General features: G+C 51.9%; 5 protein-coding genes across 5 annotated transcripts; 1 reads left to right on the top strand and 4 right to left on the bottom strand.

Annotated features, from left to right (window-relative positions):
• Positions 1–1,645: 1,645 nt before the first annotated feature.
• Positions 1,646–2,422, top strand: plyE-0 (putative pectate lyase E; the record flags this gene model as incomplete). The annotated part of the gene is made up of 2 exons (XM_037325235.1): positions 1,646–1,967; positions 2,025–2,422. The coding sequence occupies 2 exons, from the start codon at positions 1,646–1,648 to the stop codon at positions 2,420–2,422; spliced, it is 720 nt and encodes a 239-aa protein (XP_037177093.1).
• Positions 2,423–3,670: 1,248 nt separating this feature from the next.
• cctO-0 (Cyclochlorotine biosynthesis protein O) lies at positions 3,671–4,794 on the bottom strand (the record flags this gene model as incomplete). Its single annotated transcript, XM_037325234.1, has 6 exons — positions 3,671–3,697; positions 3,726–3,970; positions 4,042–4,129; positions 4,188–4,309; positions 4,369–4,497; positions 4,545–4,794. 6 exons carry the CDS (start codon positions 4,792–4,794, stop codon positions 3,671–3,673), a joined length of 861 nt encoding a protein of 286 aa, XP_037177312.1.
• Positions 4,795–6,569: 1,775 nt separating this feature from the next.
• Positions 6,570–7,109, bottom strand: CGCA056_v009986 (uncharacterized protein; the record flags this gene model as incomplete). Its single annotated transcript, XM_037325233.1, has 1 exon — positions 6,570–7,109. One exon carries the CDS (start codon positions 7,107–7,109, stop codon positions 6,570–6,572), a length of 540 nt encoding a protein of 179 aa, XP_037177313.1.
• A 4,515-nt stretch (positions 7,110–11,624) lies between these two features.
• Positions 11,625–13,142, bottom strand: CGCA056_v009985 (ATP-dependent RNA helicase DEAH11; the record flags this gene model as incomplete). Its single annotated transcript, XM_037325232.1, has 1 exon — positions 11,625–13,142. One exon carries the CDS (start codon positions 13,140–13,142, stop codon positions 11,625–11,627), a length of 1,518 nt encoding a protein of 505 aa, XP_037177311.1.
• A 2,085-nt stretch (positions 13,143–15,227) lies between these two features.
• On the bottom strand, positions 15,228–17,182 carry CGCA056_v009984 (uncharacterized protein; the record flags this gene model as incomplete). Its single annotated transcript, XM_037325231.1, has 3 exons — positions 15,228–16,373; positions 16,485–16,808; positions 16,874–17,182. The coding sequence occupies 3 exons, from the start codon at positions 17,180–17,182 to the stop codon at positions 15,228–15,230; spliced, it is 1,779 nt and encodes a 592-aa protein (XP_037177110.1).
• Positions 17,183–20,237: the final 3,055 nt, after the last annotated feature.

The raw sequence follows: 20,237 nt of genomic DNA, 5'->3' as shown, positions 1-20,237 counted from the left end.
TCATCTTTTGGTGAGGCTTGGCAAGGGTTGGGGTGCAGCAAAAATGCGGCACCTGTCCCCTTTTAAACCTGCATGCTTGACTCAAAGGTCTTGGCATCGTCCGTCCAATTTTACGGATTTTCGTAACGCCGTTCGCGCCCATCCCCAATGCGGAGGCAAGCGCCGAAACCGCCCAACCATGGGATTGGAGCACATCAGCCGGTAGGTGACAATGATCTACCGAGACAATACCCCGGACCCATCATCTTTTTTTAGTGGGCACCTGCGGCTTGGTGAGGTTGTCGACGGCTGTTCTTCTTTTCTTCACCATACATCGGAGGTGATTTGGCATGCGTGCATATGCTGATTAGGCTCAGTCTTAGCTGCATAGGTGGGTTGTTCTAGTGCCATCACGCCTGCGTTGCCTGATGGCATCAACATGCTGTTGGGCCTTGGATTGTGCACCTGCCCTTTACAGACTTCCAGTCAGATCGCTTCCACACCTCGGACTAAGGTGTTTCCTTATGGAGAACCCATCCGACTGACAACACCTCCTCGGCTGGGTCCATTTGGTGATTCGCTTGCCGATTTACTGATACCACTGACACGATAGCCATCTCCCGTGTCCCTCTGCCACTAGCAACAGCACGACCCTGGTCTCTGAGATCTTGGCGTTGAATTCAACGTGGGGCCCTGGACAACATCGGACGGTCTAGACAATAGAATTGGAGATCGAAAGAAAACCCCTTTCGCCGTTCCTCAGAACCCTCTTGTGATAATCCAACCATACCAGTAGAGGCTCTGGTGCAGAGCCCATTCGGGCAGTCTCCACCCCCAAAGACACCCTCGACCACACCCTCGACCACACCTCGAAGGGGGCTGTGCTGGAAAGTTGCTCTCATCTTCCTGGAGGTATTGGGTAGATTATCTGCCAAGCCTTACGAGTTCCCAGAATGCGGCCATCGTCTGTTCTCATTGGGAGTTGTTGCCGTAGGACATGGAAGGCTCAAGGACTACTGGTGTCTGTCCACCACGCGACCGCCACATTTGCGGGGCTCAAACGTCGCCCTCATGGACCCCAGGAGTACAGGTGAAATCGGAAAAGACAAGATCCATCCACCTATCAGAAGAGGCAAGGACCATCTTCGACTACCGAGACTAGGTTGGCGTCTGTCAAGGTCAGAGATATCATTGGACACGAATGGAGAAGTTCGGTACATGACGATCAAGGGTTCCTTGGAGTTTGCGGCAGCCCACCCACGTCCTCGGGCGAGCGTCCGAGCCTGGGGCGTCTCCCAATGTTTATTTCTTCTGGGACATGGCGGTGATGATGTTTGGTAATTCCACCAAGGAGATTCATCATTCCTCGCCCCTGAACAACTTGCTATGATGATAGGCCACGGGATCACGGGATGCTGCTCCCAATAAGTGGTACAGTCTAGACTCTTACGATCTATGTGAAACTCCCTTACCGCCATAGTATCTTGGGTGACTCCTGAGAATGATTATCGTGATAGCTGTGGGATTCCTGACGGAACTATAAGTACGACGTTAATCTTCATCATTCTCCCATCCGTCTTCCCTCCTCACCCCGCTCACTCAGGACAATCACATAGCTGCCTCTCAATATCTTCCACTCAGCTTTATCGCGCAAATCACATCCAAAATGCAGACCAAGGTTCTTGTCTCCGCCATGCTGGCCGGCCTCACCGCGGCTCAGACTCTCAACATCCCCACCCGCAGCGGTTCCATCGTCTCCCTATCTGCTCCCAGTGTCATCTCTGGAAGCAAGGACATGGGCAACAAGGAGTTCGATCGTGGTCGCGCTTGTGACACCGATGCTGACACCGGCAGCGACTCTGCTGTCTTCATTCTCGAGAACGGCGCCACCCTGAGCAACGTCATCATCGGTGTCAACCAGCTGGAGGGCGTTCACTGCAAGGGCGCCTGCACTCTGAAGAACGTCTGGTTCCGCGACGTCTGCGAAGGTAAGATGCCATCTATGAGATTCCTAGCTAAGCCCTTTGACTGACTCCCACTCACAGACGCTATTTCCGCCCTCGGCACTGGCGACGTCCTCATCCAGGGCGGTGGCGCCCAAAACGCCGCCGACAAGGTCGTTCAGCACAACGGCCGCGGTACCGTCACCATCGACGGCTTCACCGTCGTCACCGCCGGCAAGCTCTACCGCGGCTGCGGCGACTGCACCAATAACGGCGGCCCCCGCAACGTCATCGTCAAGAACGTCAAGGCCAAGAGCGTCAAGGAGCTCGTCGGTATCAACTCCAACTACGGTGACGTCGCCACCATCTCCAACACCTGCGGCTCCAGTGTCTCCAAGGTCTGCCAGGAGTACAAGGGCGTCAACAAGGGCTCTGGCGAGAGCAGCAAGGTCAGCACCACTGCCAACTGCAAGGGCCAGACTTCTCTGTCCGCCTGCTAAGCGGCTTGACCTTCGGTGTCTGGTCGATCTTTCTGCATCTACTTGAGCGTGGAGTCTTGGGGAGCTTATCCCTTCAGCGTGTATTTACTTCTGCGCCGTGGTCTTGTTGGCCGATGCCTCTCTGACCGGGTGCCTTCCATGTACATAGTAGCTTCGCCGATAGGCCCGAACATAACAGCTGAATTATTTTCAATCGACTCCATGTGCTGTGAAGATAGTAGACTTCCAACTTGCTCAGCCAAAATCACATGTGCTTCGAGACAGGGGTCAGCGACCGAGACGAAGTCCCCGGTTCCACTAGCGTACTCAAGAGCAAAACATTAGATACTCCTGAAAGTTCGAACTTGTACACCTCTTTTGACGGAGCTTTTTGCTCGGTCGTAGATCGAAGATTTGTGGGTTTAAAATGCGGTTATCAGACGGGTGGCTCCCCATTGCCCACAATTCGACCCATTTGTCGACGTCAAGTGGAAACCGACGATGTGATGCGCATGCTGCCGCGGCGTCAGTGACGATACATTTACGCAACTTCGCGTCACTCAATTACAGTGAGTTCAATTTGATAACACATCGAGACTGTTTTAAAAAGCCTTTACAACGATAGATCCAGGAAATCCTTCACATTACATCTATTACATTCGACCAAACTTCCATTCAGCGATCAAACTTCTCGCCCTCAAATCGTTACAGTCAACCCTGTTTACATAAATCCTTCGAGCCATCATAATGCCTCAATACAACAACTCTCAAGCCGACACTCACAGTATGTATTGACAGACTACCTACGTATCCCAGTACTAACTGTAAAGCAGAGGACCCCTCAAGCAAGCATGAAGCCAAGGAGATGATGGCCCAGCAGGAGAGGGAGGAGAGAACAGAGCACTCTAAGAGGGGTGCGAACACGGGAAAGCCTCCGGGAGTTCCGGAATATGTTGCGCGCAAGGAGCACGCCGCTGATGTGCAGCATTGAGTTATCTGGGACAAATGATGATGTATGAGCACATGATCTTGCAGCACATGGATATGTCAACGGTCTACATAAGGCTATTTACGCTGAGTCAAAATCCTTGTTATGACTCAGTATTGTATCTGCGACGAAGAAATTTGAATCAATTCCAAGTGCACTTCCATTACCACAGAATCTCAAGTCTGCAATGCCCAGTCCTCTGCACGCTCCTACTCCTTACGCATCATCCTCAATCTGTTACTGCAAGAATTTCCAACAAATTTCCTTTCAGGACGCTTCAACTAATTGGCGATCGCGGAATACCGGTCCTGTTATTGTGTCAGTTCAGCGTCTCACATTGTGGCTAACATCGGAGAAGGGATCAGGGTCCATACCAAAAGTCGGATGTACCAGCATGCCATCAACAAGAGCATCGAAGGAGTTGGGAACCACCCACTCCATAAGCCTGTCCCAGTTGACGCATTCATGGGGACTGGTCAAGTTTCCGATCGGCCGAAGACCAGTGGAGTTCCACTTCATGGTGATCAGCGTTGTGTCACCTTGACACATCACTGCCTCTCGAAGCATATGGAGACAATGGTCTGGAGGTTTGATCAGAAGCATGATCTTGAGCAAGCTACGGAAGCTAGGAGCCGGAGTTGGGGTTTCTCACCGTTGTGCTCGGCGAGCCTCTCTTGCTCGTGACTTGTCAACTTGCTGAAATTGTAGTATTCTGGGTGCAGGGCGTGATATAGGCTTTTCTAACGGATCTAATTAGTCGATTTGCACATTTTGAGACATGATTTAAAGCAAGCATACCAGGCAGTGCAAGTGATGGTAGACAATGACAGATCCAAAGTAACCACCTCCGGGTAGTTCGATACCCTCGTCCACTCGACCAAGCTCCTCCATTGTATGTTTCGGAACGCGAATATTCTGATCTTTGGGAAGACCGTTAACCTATGGATGGATTCATTCAGAGGCTTGGGTGGCAGCTCACATGCGAGAATATTATGCCAGTTTCTGTCCACCTCCGCGTCAGGCTCAGTGAAATACGTGACGTTCTGGAGCCCCTTCTCGAATTGGTAGAACTCGCGAAATTCATACTGGAGGAATCCATCGACGATAGCTGTAGGACCGATTAGCAACGGAATTGACGGTGCGCAGTGAACTAACAATCCATGGCCCTGGTGCCCTGCATACGGCCAGCTTTGAATATGTGCGCAGATATCTGGATCAGAGCCGCCGAATACAAGATCAGAACAGCCAGACCACAAAGGGATTTGAAAAGAAGTGAACATGATCCAGATATTCTCTTGACAAGGCCCTCCTGCATCAACGTTGTCTCTTCGCTGTAAGACCCGTCGCTGGATTCATCGCTTAGGGGCACCCGATTGTATGTCGCTTTTTCGATTACAGGAAGCATGTTGAGTCGCTGAAGATGCCAAAGATCGTATCAGAATGAACAAGAAATAAACAAATACTATTTAGAGAGGAATGAGACCACAAACGTAGAGACAATTAGAAGAAGGTCTGATGTTGAGACAGCGGAGAACGTCGAGGGTGAACCACCCCTTCTTTCTTATGCGGGCCAACGTGTGCTCCTAAAAGATTGTAAGTGTAGATCCCACGAGCATGGCCTTTCTTTTCATACTGTCTTGATTTTCGACGAAGCGCTCTTGCCGCGCCGCAAAAACGGGGCCAACTTGACGAACGGGGAGAAGGACTCAGCTCACATGGATTCTACGGGGGAAATTCACACTCCGGGCCTTCCCTCGCAGCAGTTGCGACATATTTGCTGCATGGACACAAAGAGGCTTGACCAGCTAGATCTAATACGGTAGATTACCCCGATGCAAAAGGCAAAGAAAGGCTGTTGGATGTAGTTGCAGAAACAGGTCCAACAGAGTTGTGAAGCATCGCTTCGGTTGGAAACTCTTGGAGACGAGGTCTGATTTGAGCGGGAAGAAAGCCCATGCGTTCGAGGGGCGGAAACCAGCGATAGGACAAGATATCTATGCACCTCGAGCTCAAAGCAGCAAGAGATTACTGCAAGTTAATCAAAATGCATCAACCGAGAGACAAACATTCAATATCGTCGTCGGGCAGGTGACCGGGGAACATGGGAGAAAGCGGGACATATGCTCTTCGCAACAAACACGCGGTGAGTCTGGCCAGACTCTGCTTTAGCCGACATTTTGCAGTGACAAGAGGTGCAACCAACAGGACTGGAAGGTGAAAATTTGGCAAGTTATTCGAAGAGATGGCGCAGTAGGCGTATGGCCGATGCGTATATAAACCCATCTCAGTCAAGGCAGTTATCAGACCGCAGGGACTTATTCATTTCATACTCTCAAGGCTCACAACTCACTTTCTTGCACATCACGCGTTGTTGTCAACCATTGCCTCAATTGCTAAAAGGCGCCGAAATGAAGGTCTCCGTCATCGTTCTCGTATCTGGCCTCTTGGCCTATGTCAATGCTCTTCCTATGACAGGTAAGTAATGAGTTCAATTTTTGCACAGAATCACCAATTTCTAACTCTCTGCATAGGTCAAAACATGGTCTTGGAAGCGCCTGTTGCGGTTGAGCGGGCTGAAGTGGACGCCGACCTAGCTTATAACAAGCCTTCCGCTGCTGCCCGGGCGGAAGACGCCGACCTGGCCTACAACATGCCTTCCGCGGCTGCCAAGTAGTGACGCAAGATGAATCCGTTGGGTTAGGACTATGGGCGGTTTTGCTCGGATGCGATAAAAAGAACCCACGCATGTGCTGAAGCTATCTTCAATATTGCAGTCACTGAATCACGACCATCAAAGTGACAGGCATTGCAGGTCGTGTGCATGTTCCTAGATTCCTCCAAGAAATGCACTTTTCTGTGGTCTCCTGGCCCAAAACCTTCAAATCGCCGTTTGATCTACAGCCATGTAAAGTGGTAGTCATGCATGCACATAAACGTGATTCAAGTAGGCAAACTTTCTAGGGACATCTGTCAAATGCAGGCGGCGTACTTGCCACATTCTTATTCTCGCTCGTCCCTCGGAGAACTTTTCAATAAAGAAAGGTGGTGCAATTTAGAGCTTGCATGGATTCAGTGGCAACAAACATTCGAGATTAAGCTTATCACTGCTACCTCTTGATTCTCCAGAAAAAGCAATTCGTGCGATGAACTCGACTACCTGCAGACTCTAAAAATACAGCATCATTTTCCCTTTGCTGCTTCCAACTTCCATGTCTCCATGTCACGGTAGATTGTGCCGTTGTCCACGTATCGATCATAAAACCAACGGATCGACTGCCTAAAAGTTCCAAACACCCTCCCAACATTGGCAGTTGCAAACCGAGACGAGCCATATTGTGACATCTCGGGATCACTAGGTCTGACCATTGCTTTTGGATCAAACGACACATCCAAAAAGTTACCGCCGCTGTAGATCTCGCCCAGCCTATCTTCGTCCAGCCGGCGAATGGCGATCCTATGCTTGTAGTCACCTTGAACGGCTGTCTGGATAAAGAACACACTGCCTGTGGTCCGGCGCGCTGCAACCTCTGCGCGGTGGTGTTCCATGCACCGCTCGATGCGCTCGCTATCGCTGGTGTCCTCTGGAAGGGCCAGCCCGATGACTTCAATGCGGTACCGGTACTTGGGGTGCTCAAGGTACGCTTTGTCCAAGGCGTCGAATCTCGTGTGCGCAAGTGTGTAGATCTTCTCGGCCGTGTCTCGGACGTGGTAAGCGTACATGGCTTCGGGCAAGGTGTGGTAAACTCGGATGACCCAAAGAGGTATGTTTGAAAGATCGGGTCCTGCGGGCGACCTCGCGTCTTTGTCAGTGTAGGCCCATACTGCAAAACAAGGTCTTCCGTCGTGGCAAGGAGCTTCAACCACGACAGGTTGAGGAGGAGGGGGCAAACGGGGAGATGGAGGGGGAGTGGGTCACGTAGGCTTTCTCGCCAGTCGAATTTTCGCAATGTCAACCTCCTCCTTTTCGCCCTTCAAGAAGCGCTTGAGTCCTTCATACGCAGATTTGACAGGCATTGTAACTGTTCGGTATGTATCAAGTATTACGAGCCGGCTAGTGATTTTTAGGGCGTGCTTTCCAGAAGACGCCTAGACTTATTTGAGGAGGAGGAATGGAAGTGGTTATCGTGGAAGAAAGATGTGTTGTTGCTGGATTGTACAGTTGAAAGAGATGGTAAAAGCTAGAAGGTTTGTCTGGAATAAATAGGCAATCCGAAGATTTCGCTCGGGGTGCCTCTGAACAATTCCAGTTGTTCTCTCTGGTGATCTCAACTCTTGTTCCTTTGTAGTACAACAATAACAGCTACCCTTTATTGACAAAATGAATAATAGCAACGCTGCCAGGCTCCCTTTGACGTTCTTGATTATGTTACGAAACTTTCGCGAGAATAAGGCGCCAGGTCTTTCATCACAACAACCGCTTTCTATTTACAGTTTGCTGTCGTTGTTCTCTTCCCAAGCCATAGTCCAACTATTCAAAAGCATGATGACGTTGAGTTTTGTCGACGCACCAGTCTTCAAAGTTGTTGCAGACCAAACAAAGCATGTCAGATCTGTTCATGTCTCTGACGCAAATGCAACATGCACTCATCGCCTGTTTCGAAGTTGGCGAGGCATACCCAACAGATGTGTGCTCCGCATCTGCAACTTATGTGGTCGCAGCCATACCACTTCTCGATAGGCGCGTGGCATTTGGGGCAGTCCTTGACCCCAAGCTTCCGCTTGCACTTTCGCAGTTTCTTTTCGTCTCCTCTGGCAATCTTGTCTCGACGTTCCGCACAGGATATTGCGGGATGAGAGTTGTGGCATGAGGGGCATGTCGCTTTGCCGCAGCTCGGACATTCAAAATATCTTGGGTTCTCGGTGGAACTGACTCGGTAAATGTATCCGCAATCTGCCGTAGGACAGTACCGGAGTTTTTCGGGATGCTTGTTGACATATGATTCGGCTGATGACGCGAGGAGTTGTTCGAACGCTACTGGTGGGAGATATTGTGCTAGTTCATCAAGGCCGATAACGGATCTGCAAAGGCCATTATTGCCTATACAGGCCACTTTGAAGCCTCCAGGATTTGTATCTCCTGCTCGACAAAAGTTCTGGAAGCAGTCCAAGCAGTAGACATGACCGCACGTCGTCGTCAGGAATTGGTCAGGCTCGGTCCAGCACACTGAACATGGTCTCTCAACCGCATCTCTGAAGGTTGGCCTCTGGGAAATCATTTCTATGGCTCGTTCGTAAGAGGAGACTGGTCCTGCGATATTAATTTGGGAAGGCGGCCAGACGGACTTATACCTCACAGTGTCTTGACCAAGGGCTTCGCAGAGAACCTTGAAACCTCCTCTGATGGCCCAATTAAAGGCATTTGCGTTGAGAGTAATAGGGTGGACGGCTGTGAAATTGTTTTCAAAACTCAGGAAAAGAGCCTCGTTGGCTTTTTTGATATTTTCAGGCGGGCCGTATAACTTGATCTCTTTGCTGACTGGGAGACAGTGAAATGCTACACCACAGTCCTTTGCAATCTGATCGAGGATCCGGTTTCGGAGGGCCTTGTCGTCAAAATACGGACTCCAGACCGGGCTGTCGGTGTCCGCAGAGTAGAAAATGACCTTACCAGCAAATAGACCATCCAATGTTTGTCGTTTCCTCTCCAGAGCATCAAGATTGTCGCTTTCCAACGACAGTATGGTGTGTTCTTCCGTGTCGCAAAATGTTTGAAATTTGACCTGACCATCTCTGTGGTCATGACGGTTCGTGACCTCGTCGATAAGACTCTGGAAAACTCGGGTCGAAAGCTTGTAGCTCGTGGAGTGAATTTGCTTCACACTGAGTAGCCCAGACGAATTAAAAGGGAGAGGGGTTCCGTCAAAGGTCTGGGCTGCTCGCTTGGCGTCTTCTGCTCCTTTAAACCAAGCCACCGAGTCCAATATACGATCTTCGTCGTCTGACCCGAGAGAAAGCCGTGTTTCCAACTCGCCGACGGCTGCCAGCATAGCTTCCACCATTGCAAGCTCGTTTTTTTCGCAAGCAAAGTCAGATCCGTCGCGGTCCTTTGGCCAAGAGCACTTAATCTTCCGACTAGTCACAACGTGAAAGTCCTCTTTTTCCATAATCGGATTTATCTCTTCGGTGACAACTTGAATCCCTGAAAACACGCCGTGTGCCTTCTTCTTCTCAAAGTTCGCGCGCAAAAGCTCCGCAAACCCAGGGACTCGACCGTTGACAACAGCGTACTTGAGCCCCGAGTCTTGGGATCTCAGTTTAATGGACGTGAGAGGGACATGGAAGCCCCTTTGTTCTAACAGCAATTGAACTGCCGTCGTACTGCATGGTCCCACAATGTTGAGAATGACGGCGGTCGAGTTATCAGGTAGAGTAACATCACAGACCGATGCCCCGGGGCCAAACGTGAAGGTTGCTCCGAGCAACTGTCGTGTGCGCGAATCGGTTTCGGTGGACAACTGCGTGATTAAGTGAGCTTTTGCGACAGTCTGATGCAACCGAAATGTAGTGTGATACTCACAGTATCCTCTTCTGGGTCCCCATGGGGAAGGCGGCATTCACTTCCCCTGCGACAACGCGCCTGCGTAGGCAGAACACGTGCGAATTGGTCCAACGGCACGTCAACGTGTGGAATACTGCACTCCTCCCCAAAGCGACAGGACCCTCTCGAGAAAAACCTGCAGAGGTTCATGGCAGTCTTCTTGAACAGGCTCTTGCCAAGACTGAACTCGCAGTCATCACCTTTGGCGCATCGCCCCCGATGACAATCCCGGCATAGTTGGCCGTTCTCCAGAGACGATTCATTTGGAGACAAGGTGTTACCCCCACGAGGGTTGTCGTGCGTGTGTACCATGTCTCTGACTCGAGACGAAAGGAGTTTGAACATACTGAGTACAGCAGTTAACGGAACAGAGGTGGAGAGGCTGACAACAATAGAGATTTTCCCCTCTACAACCCTGAGAGCTGGACCGAAAACGCGGCACGTTACCTGGAGAACATACAGGGTTTGAAAACAAGAGGCACGTGAGGCGGAGGTGTGATGTTTTTAGAAAGCTAGGCTTCACAAGGCGTTTCATTGGCCTTCTACATAGGAACCTCTTGGGCTTTTATCCTCCGGGTTGTTGGCCATCATTGAGTTGGACCTTGCGCCGTCAGACTTTTCACAAAATATTGGACTGATCAAGGCGCCAAGCAGCCACACTCGAGGCTCAGATCGTGGTTCGAAGTTGGGCGGGCTGCGATTGTGCCAGACCTGTATCATTCCATGGTTTTGCATATCTGAGGAAGGCTAAGTATGCAATATTTACACGCAGCTTCACGCAAAGGAATTACATAGTCAAGAGAGAAGTTCGACGGTCGGACAATGGAGCAATGGCAGAGAGAGCGACAGAGAAGACGGCAGATAAGGGGGCAGAGAGAACGACAGGGATGGTGATAGAGAGAACGGCGAGAAGGACTGCGGGAGAAGGGTAGGCCAGAGGCACAGTGTGGGAGGGCCAATTCTTTCTAAATAGCTTCAATAATTGGATGGCGTGATCATGCACGGTCACTGCGGCAAAGTAAGACGCAAGCCACAGAGGAGGACGCCCGTTATTAAGTGGGGCACATCACGGAATGGGGGCACACAACATACATCTACGCACTTCTACACATATTGACAGGCATCATCACGTCACATTGCACAGGTTAGGGAACGTTTATTTAGCGGTGGTGGTTGTGGTTTGTATTGTTGGGCCAAAAAAAGAAAAAAAAAACCCCGAAGGGGAAAAAAAAAAACAAGGAAAAAAACCCCCGAAGGGTTAAAAAAAAACCTGTTAGAGGGAGGATGGGTGTGAGAAACTACCATAGGCATGGCCTGGGTAACTCTCGAGTGCGGGGGCCGGACGCCCTGTGACATCGTCAGGAATCAATTGCTTTCCGTCAGAGTTGTCATTGTTGTAGTGGTAGTTGTTGGCGGCGTCGTCCGGCATTATTTGTTGTGGTTGTGGTTGTTTGTTTGCGCGCACCTCCATCCTTTCCTCCCCGCGATCTCGGCTGTTATCTTGTGTGGGCTCGAGTCGCATTCCGTATTCCTCATATTGATCTTTGTCGAGATAATACTTGTTGTCGTCGAGATACTCTTGCTCGGCAAGCTTGTACTCGGTCCATTCATGGTCTGGCAGAATGGTGTTGTTATGTACGAGGGGTGGTGACAACCCAAAGTAGGAAACTACTAAGGGAGGACGTATGGGCGAGGATCTACCACCAGCTTTGGCCGATGGGAAGATCCTGAGCGAGCGGTCGTTCTTGTAGTTGTTTTTGTTCTTCGACGCGCGCCTCCATACGTCCCTCACCCCTATCCCTTCCGTCATCTTGTGCGGGCTCGAGATCTTCGTCGTCGACAGGGAATTGGAGTTCTGCAAGCTCATTCTCGATCCGCTCATCTTCAGGCAGGATGGGATCGCCGTTGTCGTCGAAGGCAATATATCCCTCGCCGACGGTGCCGTGATCCTTTACCATATGGTTGTAGGCTGCAAGGGCGGTGGTGTATGTTTTCATGCAAGACCAACAGATGAAAGTGCCGCATCCTGGACATTCAACCTTGTTACAACCCTCATATCGGACGATCGGAGTTGAGCATCCGGGGCAATCTCGGGCCTCAAGGTCTTTTTTGGCCTGTTCGAGATCTGTGTCTATCATCGACTCGCAGGAAGTGTCGTTGTCGTGTTGGTGGCCGCACGTGGTGCAGAGACGCACCAGACAATCCGGGCATGTCTTTGGTGTGCCCATGGAGTCTTCGGTCTTGGGTGTTGGCTGGTAGACCTGGCGGCACCCCGGGGTGGGGCAGTGGCGTACAAGATTAGGGTTGCGTGCCACGAAGGCATTGGCGGCCAGGTCGAGAAAATCCTCAAAGAGTGCTGGAGGTAGGTTGTTGGCGAGACACTCGAGGTCGATAGGCTGGCTGCATAACTCTCCGTTATCGTTCTGCTCAGTGCAGCGGAGAGGCCCCTTCTTGTGGTTGGCTCTGTATGTCTCGAGCAGGCACTCGGCGCAGAAAAGTGATTGATGTCCGCAAGATGGCAGAACCGGCCGTTCAAGTATGTCAAAGCAGGCCATGCAAGTACGTTCTGACTCGATCTTGGGAGCGCGAATGGTAGTGGTGTCGAGGAGGGTGCTTTGCTTAATGAGCTCCTCAAGCTGTCTCTTCATGTTGGTCACAGCCAGCCTGTTGTAGCCAGTAACGGTGATGTTGGCCATGGTCTCTGATCGCTGGACCTCGGTGGTCACTCTGTCGCGGAGGGCGAGGACATGAAGTTCGTTGAATTTCTTAGAGATCGTACTCATCTGGTCGCAGGGTACTCCAATACGGGCCTCGAAGGCCTGATGACAACGGAAGTACTCCGAATGTTGGTGCGCGAGGTTTTTGACTGCCATCGCGGCTTGGTCGCTGTTCTCGAAGGTGATCTTGACGGTACAGCGCAAGTCATGCACTTCTGGGCGAGTGTAATGAAAAACTTTCGCGAACGTCTGCAGGTAGCTGAGAAGCTCCCGATATTGGTTTGCGACGTCTTTTACTCCATAATTGTCCCAACTAATCTTGACCGTGCTGGCGCAGCCAGTCCAAATAAGGGTCTTGTTGGTAGCGTCTGTGAGCTCGAAACCGGTAACCTCTCCGCCGGCTGTGATGGTCATGTCAACGCCCAATTTGTGGCGGACGACGGAGCCGTTGGCGGGGATGATGGAGGTACGGTTGGCGATCATGGTGGTAGAAGACATGATGCGAGCTGATATGGTGTAGTAGTAAAGGGACCGGACGATGATAATGCCGGACTATGGTACTGACGCTGAACGACTTAGGAGCCGAACGATAGTGATAGCGAACGCTTAAGGAGCCGAACAACAGATAGTTGGAGGATGTAATAAAGTGGAGTAATCAGAGTGAAGAGTAAAGTAGTGAGTGGCGAGATGAACAGCGGTTTGTAAAATAGCGACTTGAAGAAGTAAGTCGAGAGTACGATTCAACGAAGTGAGACACAGAAGGAAAGAAAGAAAGCCCGGGAAGAGGGAGCGAGGCAGGCATTTTAAAGGATTCTGAAGGCTCGCCGCAATCTCTCTCCTCCTCACCTTTCAGTCCCATCCGTATACCATTACCAAGCATGAAGAGTCCATACATGATACACCACCTTGCGTGTGAAGTCAAACATCTATGCGGAGTTGCAATTGAAGCCCGTAGTTGAAGTCAAAGCGAGGAGGATTGGTCATATTGCAGAGTTCTCAAGTCGAAGAGGTGGGACATTGTGCCACTTGGCAGACTTGAGAGCTCCCGAAACTTCATGTCAGGTGGCAAAGTCCGTAAAGCCATCATACAAAGTTGCAAAGTCTCTGAAAAGGTGTGGTTGTGGACGGTTTGACAAGAAAGCGGATGCCCGGAAGTGGTCTCTCTACCACTTGCTAGAACAGGATTTAAGACAGCACTGCAAAGACCTGGAACCTTCAAAAGATGCAACAGTTGCACACTGAAGGAGTTGAGTAGACATTGTAAATGCCCATCCGCAAGACAGACTAGACTACGGACCAGATGCTATTGTCACTTGCTGAACAGCCGGGCAGAGTTGTCAACTCAAACCCTGGGTACTGGCTTTTCTTTCTCAGGGGCCGCCCAGGGGCCGTATACTGTATCCCACAATGTGGCTGAAGGCCGTCTACTAGACTGCCAGGTTGGTCATTGACTGAAAACTCCAGAGATAGCCAACCCCTGAAAACTGTGGCTAACCTGCATTGGTAGTACTTTGTCAGGAACCGCCCACGACCCGTTCAGGGGCCGTAAACTGTGTTCCACAATGTGGCGAAACACCATCTACAGCGGACATTAACGGATTTGTGACTCAGGGGCACATTCATCTCCGGGTCAGGCACGGAAAACCTTTTCTTGGTGGCGGCGAGGTGACTTTTCTCCAGCCATCTACAGCCATGGAGGTAGACCAGAAAGGGCTTGTAGTCAAAACTTTCGTAACCCTAACCCGAAGAAATTCCCGCCGCCGTCAATCCTCAAGGTTTGTGAAAAGAGATCCCCAGCGCACAGATCATAGTAATTGCTTTTCTTCATCACAGTGTTCAAGGTGGGTTACAGGCAAGTAATCTTGTGACGGGAAGAAACGAAAGAGACACCAGGGAGATGGAATGTATCCAAAAACAAAAACAATATTTTCCTAACATCGAGCGTAGTAGTAGAGGAAGGGCAAGCATGTCCGCTCAAAAATCGGCCGTTTTTTGCTATCACCCGAGTGGATGCTTGGGTCTTTCTCCATTAGCGAAAAGCCACGGTTCCACTTAAAATTATTGATGGTAGAGTTGAAGATGTGGGATGTGGCAACTCGTTCCCCGAACATGATGCCCTTGAAGATGGAAGCAGCAGTGTGGGGATTCGTGTTGAAGTTACGAATAGGTGAGACTGATACTAAGCTGGCAAGGGAATGGTGATGAAGTTGAAGATGGCTACGCGGAGCAAGAGAGTTGACCCGTCTCCAGGAGGGGCAGGGTACTGCGAATACCCAATTGTGGCCCCAACCTCTCAATGCCTGTCCGCTGCAGCAGGTCTCATTGTTTTGACAACTTCCATACGCGTGGCGCAACAAGGAGCGGCTCCAGTTTGGCGAGCAACCTCAATGCAGCCTCAACATTCACCCACGGGAACCAGCAGTTATTTTGAGATGTATTGGTCTAAATGCACTATGCTACCGAGATATCCCAAACCGAACCGGTCATAAAATCAAAACAAATGCAGGTATCAATAAACGCCAGAAACTCACATCGCTCTTTTATGTTTTCTCATCACCCATCAGAGAGAAAGGACCCTCCCTTTTAACCCACCACGTGGGGAACGCCCCTCTTCCACTTGAGCTTCTTGCCGTGCTTGCTCTCGTGGTGCCTCGACACGTTGTCCCTGCGCCCGCGGTGGTCGCAGCCGGGGTGGGGGCACTCGCGGATCTCGGAGCGCACGTTGGCGGTCTGCGCGACCTCGGGGTGCCGCGCCTGCAGGTGCCGCTCGAGATCGCGGACCTGGGCGAACTTGTGCTCGGTGTGGCGCTCGGCGCGGCAGATGGTGCAGACGAGCGACTTGCGGTGGACGCGCTGGTGCTGCTTGAGCTGGGCCTCCTTGCGGAAGGTCTTTGTGCAGTTGTCGGTGGTGCAGCGGTAGGGGTGGTCGGCGGCGTCCGCTGAGGTCGGGGAGGTGGTGCTCATGGGGAGCGGGCAGGCGGTGGCGGAGGAGAGGGGCCAGACGGGCATGGAGCTGGAGTCTTGGAGGAAGTCCATGTCGTCGGGGATGTAGTCGAGGGACTGCTCGAAGGGGGACGTGTTTGCGCTGCCGAAGTAGGAGACGGAGAGCTGGTCGCCCGAGAGGTAGTCCGACGACGCCGAGAGGTCTGGGAGGGGGTCGTTGAAGGAGAAGAGGCTCTGCTCGACGGCGTACTGGACGGTGGGGTCGTTGATGATGTCCTCCGGGGAGCTGGTGTCCGTGGGGTAGGGGTAGTTCATGGTGAGGTCGCTGGGGGCGAGCATCTCCTCGTTGATGTAGGTGGCCCAGGCCATCTCGTCCGGCGAATCGTAGAGCTCGGAGAGAGGCGAGCCTTGTGTGAACATGTTCTCCATTGTGTCGTGGGGTGCAGCGCATCCGGGCTGGGCCCCGTAGGGCCAGCCGGTGGAAGTCACTGCCATGGTGGTAGTGAGGAGGGGGTCAATCTCGGTGTGGGTAGTGTTGTCGCCTTCTAGTCTGCCAACTGTTGTGGAAGTTGCAGCAGACATTTCGATCAACTCCGTGGGCGAAGCTGAAGGTTGCTGGTCAAAGTGGTTGTAGCTGTGGTCGTAGATGGTGGTGGACTCGGCAATGTGCTGAGCGTAGCGGTTTACAAATGGCGTTGGTTGTGTGTGAGCGATGTGGGATCTGGAGTCATCAAGTTTAGATGTCCGCTCGAGAAGTTTTACGACGTACTCAGGTCCTTGGCCAACCTAGGGGTGAGCGTTAGTCGCATGTCGCATGTCACAGGGTGAGAAGTAACTCGAGTCGAAGCCTTACCTGCGCGAATAACCGGCGTCATCTTCACCATATTAGACAGCAACCGACAGGTTCTTCATGATGCCGATGACTTCCTGGCGCCGAGGCGTGATATGGAAGTCTTGGCAAGCAATGGCTGCGCAAGCTGCGCTGGGAGGATCATATCTCAAGCAAAATGTCTCCTGCTTGTGATCTTCGCGACCCTGAATCATGGCACCTTTTCCGCCGGCGCGGAAAGGGTCCACGTTTGCGATGTCGCTTGTCGCGACATCACATCTTGCAGCGTCTTCCGCTCGTCGAAACATCGACAAGTAGCTGACGCTGATGTCTGGGTTGCAGCACGACATCCGTCGGTACCGACGTGTCATTGCATGTGCAGGCAACTGAGACTGGTAGGTGTGTTAGCGCCTACGTTTCGTAGAGCGTTGATAAATTCTCTAAATTGTTAGCCTACCTTCTGCATCATATTCGCAAGCGACCCCAAGATTGAAAGCATGTTGGAGTCGACGGGCGATGTCCATGAAGGTGCAATATGGCATCCACCGTCGTCGGAGTAGTCGTTCTCGGTGATCGTCGAGCAATCCATTTCATCGCATCCGTCAGAAGCACTACCAATGTGCAGAGACAGTCGCATCAAATCGGATCGCTCGTCAATCTCGAGAGCGGAAGGGCAGGGCGGTTCAGGCACGAGTCGGCCAGGATCGCCATCGTAGTCATATTGGTCCAGACGGTCGTTGACCGGTGGATCATGGTGCAGGGCCATCTTGGCGGCGGGCGAAGCGGCTTCTACAACCAGCGCATTGGTGATGAGGGCGGGGTGCTAAGAAAGCTTGAAAAGGGTTGTATCGATGATCCGAATCGATGTCAAGCTTGCGTGCAATAGTAAGATGAAGGCGATGTTTGAAGATAGGTAGAGTAAGTGTAAGTCGGATGAGGAAAGAAAGAAGGTCAGATTCGAGATGCGCGAGGGATGCCTGGGGATTTGAACAACCCAGTGACTTAGGCAGAAGCTTTCCTACTGGCTGAATGGACGCTGCCTGTGCCGTTTTCCTGGGGGCGCAGCGATTTGGCCTCAGTGGCCCGTGCGTCGTCCGCAGCGGGATGGTCTACCTGTTGGATGGATTAAATGTTAGGTCACTGATCATTGAGAGGCAGTCTCTACTGTATGCTGTGGCTTATTCCGTTGTTTAAAGAAACATACGATCAATTATCTTATTTTATACCGAAATCAGTCTTTTTTTCCATTTTATCTACGCCATTTACCACCCTATCGTGAGCAGTTACACGTTCGGAGACCATCTTGAACTCCAACATATAAGTAGACACACAAGCAGCCCCCGCAAGCCAGGGCTGAACGGTAGGCGGATTCCTGCGGAGAGAGGCACTATTGGCTGGCAGAGCTGACATGCCCCCACTTGGCTGCAGGAAAAAGATACGGAGTGACTTGAGGCCGCCGCGACTTCCCCATCGGTTTCCCTCCATCGCGCCATTGCGCATGCCTCGTTGTCGAGTTTTCCTTGAAAAGATGATGCAATTCCTCGAGGGACGAGCAATCGGAAGTCAATTATTGGCCGCCTTACGTTGAGTCAGTCGGCGGGGTTCGAGTCTCTGCCCCTCCATTGCCGTTGAAAGAGCTCGATATATGGTTGTCTCTCGCCGAGGGACGCAAGTCATCGTCATATCCGTGACAGAAGGTCTTCTTCAACCTTCAATGGACAGGCAGAAGCTGCGCCAGATAGCCTTCCCAAACACGAAACGTTCACTGAAGAGTTGAGCAGAACTATTCACGAATTTTGATGTCGCAGCTTCAGACCCGACAACGGCACTGGGGCGTCGCCAGCTCGCGTCTGTGAACCATACAACCGACCCCCCGACTGGTTCGACACCACCCTACGCTAAATTGGACTGCTTCAGTACGAGGATGGCCAATGTGCTGCGCGCAATACGACAGGCTGCCGACCCATGACCGTTGATAGAAACCATGCTCTTCCAACCTCATCTCAGTGCTCTGCTCAAAAGTCAATATCGAACGACTACCGATCCGTCTAACCTCCATGGCCCCTCAACATCAAAAAACGGAACACCAAGCCTGAAAATCGTGGGGGAGGACAAAAGCTTGCGCCGAGGGGGAATCGAACCCCCGGCTCCCCGATGCTGCTGGATGGCAACGGAGAATTTTACCACTAAACCATCGGCGCAGATGGCAGCTGACTCAGCTTATAGAAAGCACGACGAATTTACGGATGATGACCGAAGGGAGTGACGAGAGCATTCCTACCGCGACTGAGCGAGCGAACGATGACGATGCCGACATTCAAAGACGAGATAAGATCAAGTCCGCTACCGAGTGTGCCTCCTATAATCAGTCTGCAACTGTGGCTAGCAGTGCGGAGCAGCTGGATGTCAGCGTGGGACTGGAAATGCTCACGAGACGGAATGATAATGGAGTACAATTGCTGGAGGGGGCAGCAAGACTCTTATATCCGGAAAGTCTAAAGCCGCGGAAGTTTCATGGAGGTGAGGTTGAAATTAGAGCCGGCCTGCGGGGTTCAGCCAAGTAAACTCTGGACGTCGCACGTTCCCCTTCTCTTTGGACCTCGCCACGGTCTGGTGGAGACATGGTTCGGGGCTGCTCTGGGGGCTCTCGGCGAGCGGCGGCAAGGTCTCTCTCCACTTTGCTCTGCGTGGTGTCCGGGACGAGGGGCCAAATTGGATTTCTCTTTCGGGCCCGTCGCTGCTTCGGGTTCTCCAACTCATGTTTTTCACGGCGATGGACCGGGAGATGCGGTGGTGGAAGGCTGGCTCAAAGCTGTACGATTGATTGGGACACATCCTTGAGGCATGTGCGCTTCGAGGGCTGTATTCTCCTCTCCGCACTCCTTTCGTGTTCCCTGCAACCTACTGCGACGTCCGTCTTCCAGATTTCAAGCTTCGTCGGTCCTGAAACCCGTTACCCGGGCCAAATCTACCACACTCCATGAACCGTCATCAACCCTAGCCGGCGAAGTTGTTGTTCATGAAAGAGAGGACAGCAGCCACAGCAACACAATTCCTCCCGCATTCCAACCCCCTTCCTCAAACTCCCATCTTTCCCCCATCCAATCCAAACATGCCATCATCTCCCCAGCAGCAGCAACAACCCCCAATTCGGTTGCTGCGTGAGTTTGAGCAAGATACTTGCATCCGCGCTAGCGCCGCCTTACGCCGCCGCCCCGCCCCGCCCCATCTGATTCGCCGCGCCAACCACACTCACCCGCCACGAACCTCTCTCCGACCTCAAGCCCATCCATGTAAGCTCAACGCAGCTGCCAACATCCCGTCTTTGTGATCTCTCGTTGAGCTTAGCCGGGAGCTCGTCACTAGCAGCAAATAAGAAAAACTTGCTCAATTGGCGGCTGAGATTGGTTCACCTTCCCGTTACAGCGTCTCTCCCAGTGAAGCAGGCATGCGAGCCCGGTCTAGACGTGATGCCGAACCCAGCAGAGATGGCACGCTGCCATAGGTCTGCTCTCTCATTTTGTTGTGGCGTACTTTCCTGCGCAGGTTTCCCGCAGCTGGCCAGCCCAGCTAGACTGACCTGGTTCTGCCAACCACATCCCTATGGGCAGCAACAGCTCCCATCCTTGCCATGCCTACCTTACCTTTCCCAATGGGAAGGATAAGCTAAAATGTTTTAGAGCGCAATCTGCATGCTCGCTCCTCTGCGGGGGTTACAACACATGCAAACAAGCAGCTAGGTAATGTTGGAAGGGTATATATAACCGCGAGTGCCTCTGTCTCTCGGTGTGGCATCGCACACTCTCCAGTCTCGAGTCTTG

Source organism: Colletotrichum aenigma (genome assembly GCF_013390185.1).
Source record: "Colletotrichum aenigma strain Cg56 chromosome Unknown KSG_Cg56_contig06, whole genome shotgun sequence".
NCBI classification, from domain to species: Eukaryota; Fungi; Ascomycota; class Sordariomycetes; order Glomerellales; family Glomerellaceae; genus Colletotrichum; species Colletotrichum aenigma.
The sequence above is the reverse complement of the archived record's forward strand: the minus strand, read 5'-3'. Positions and strand labels throughout refer to the sequence as shown.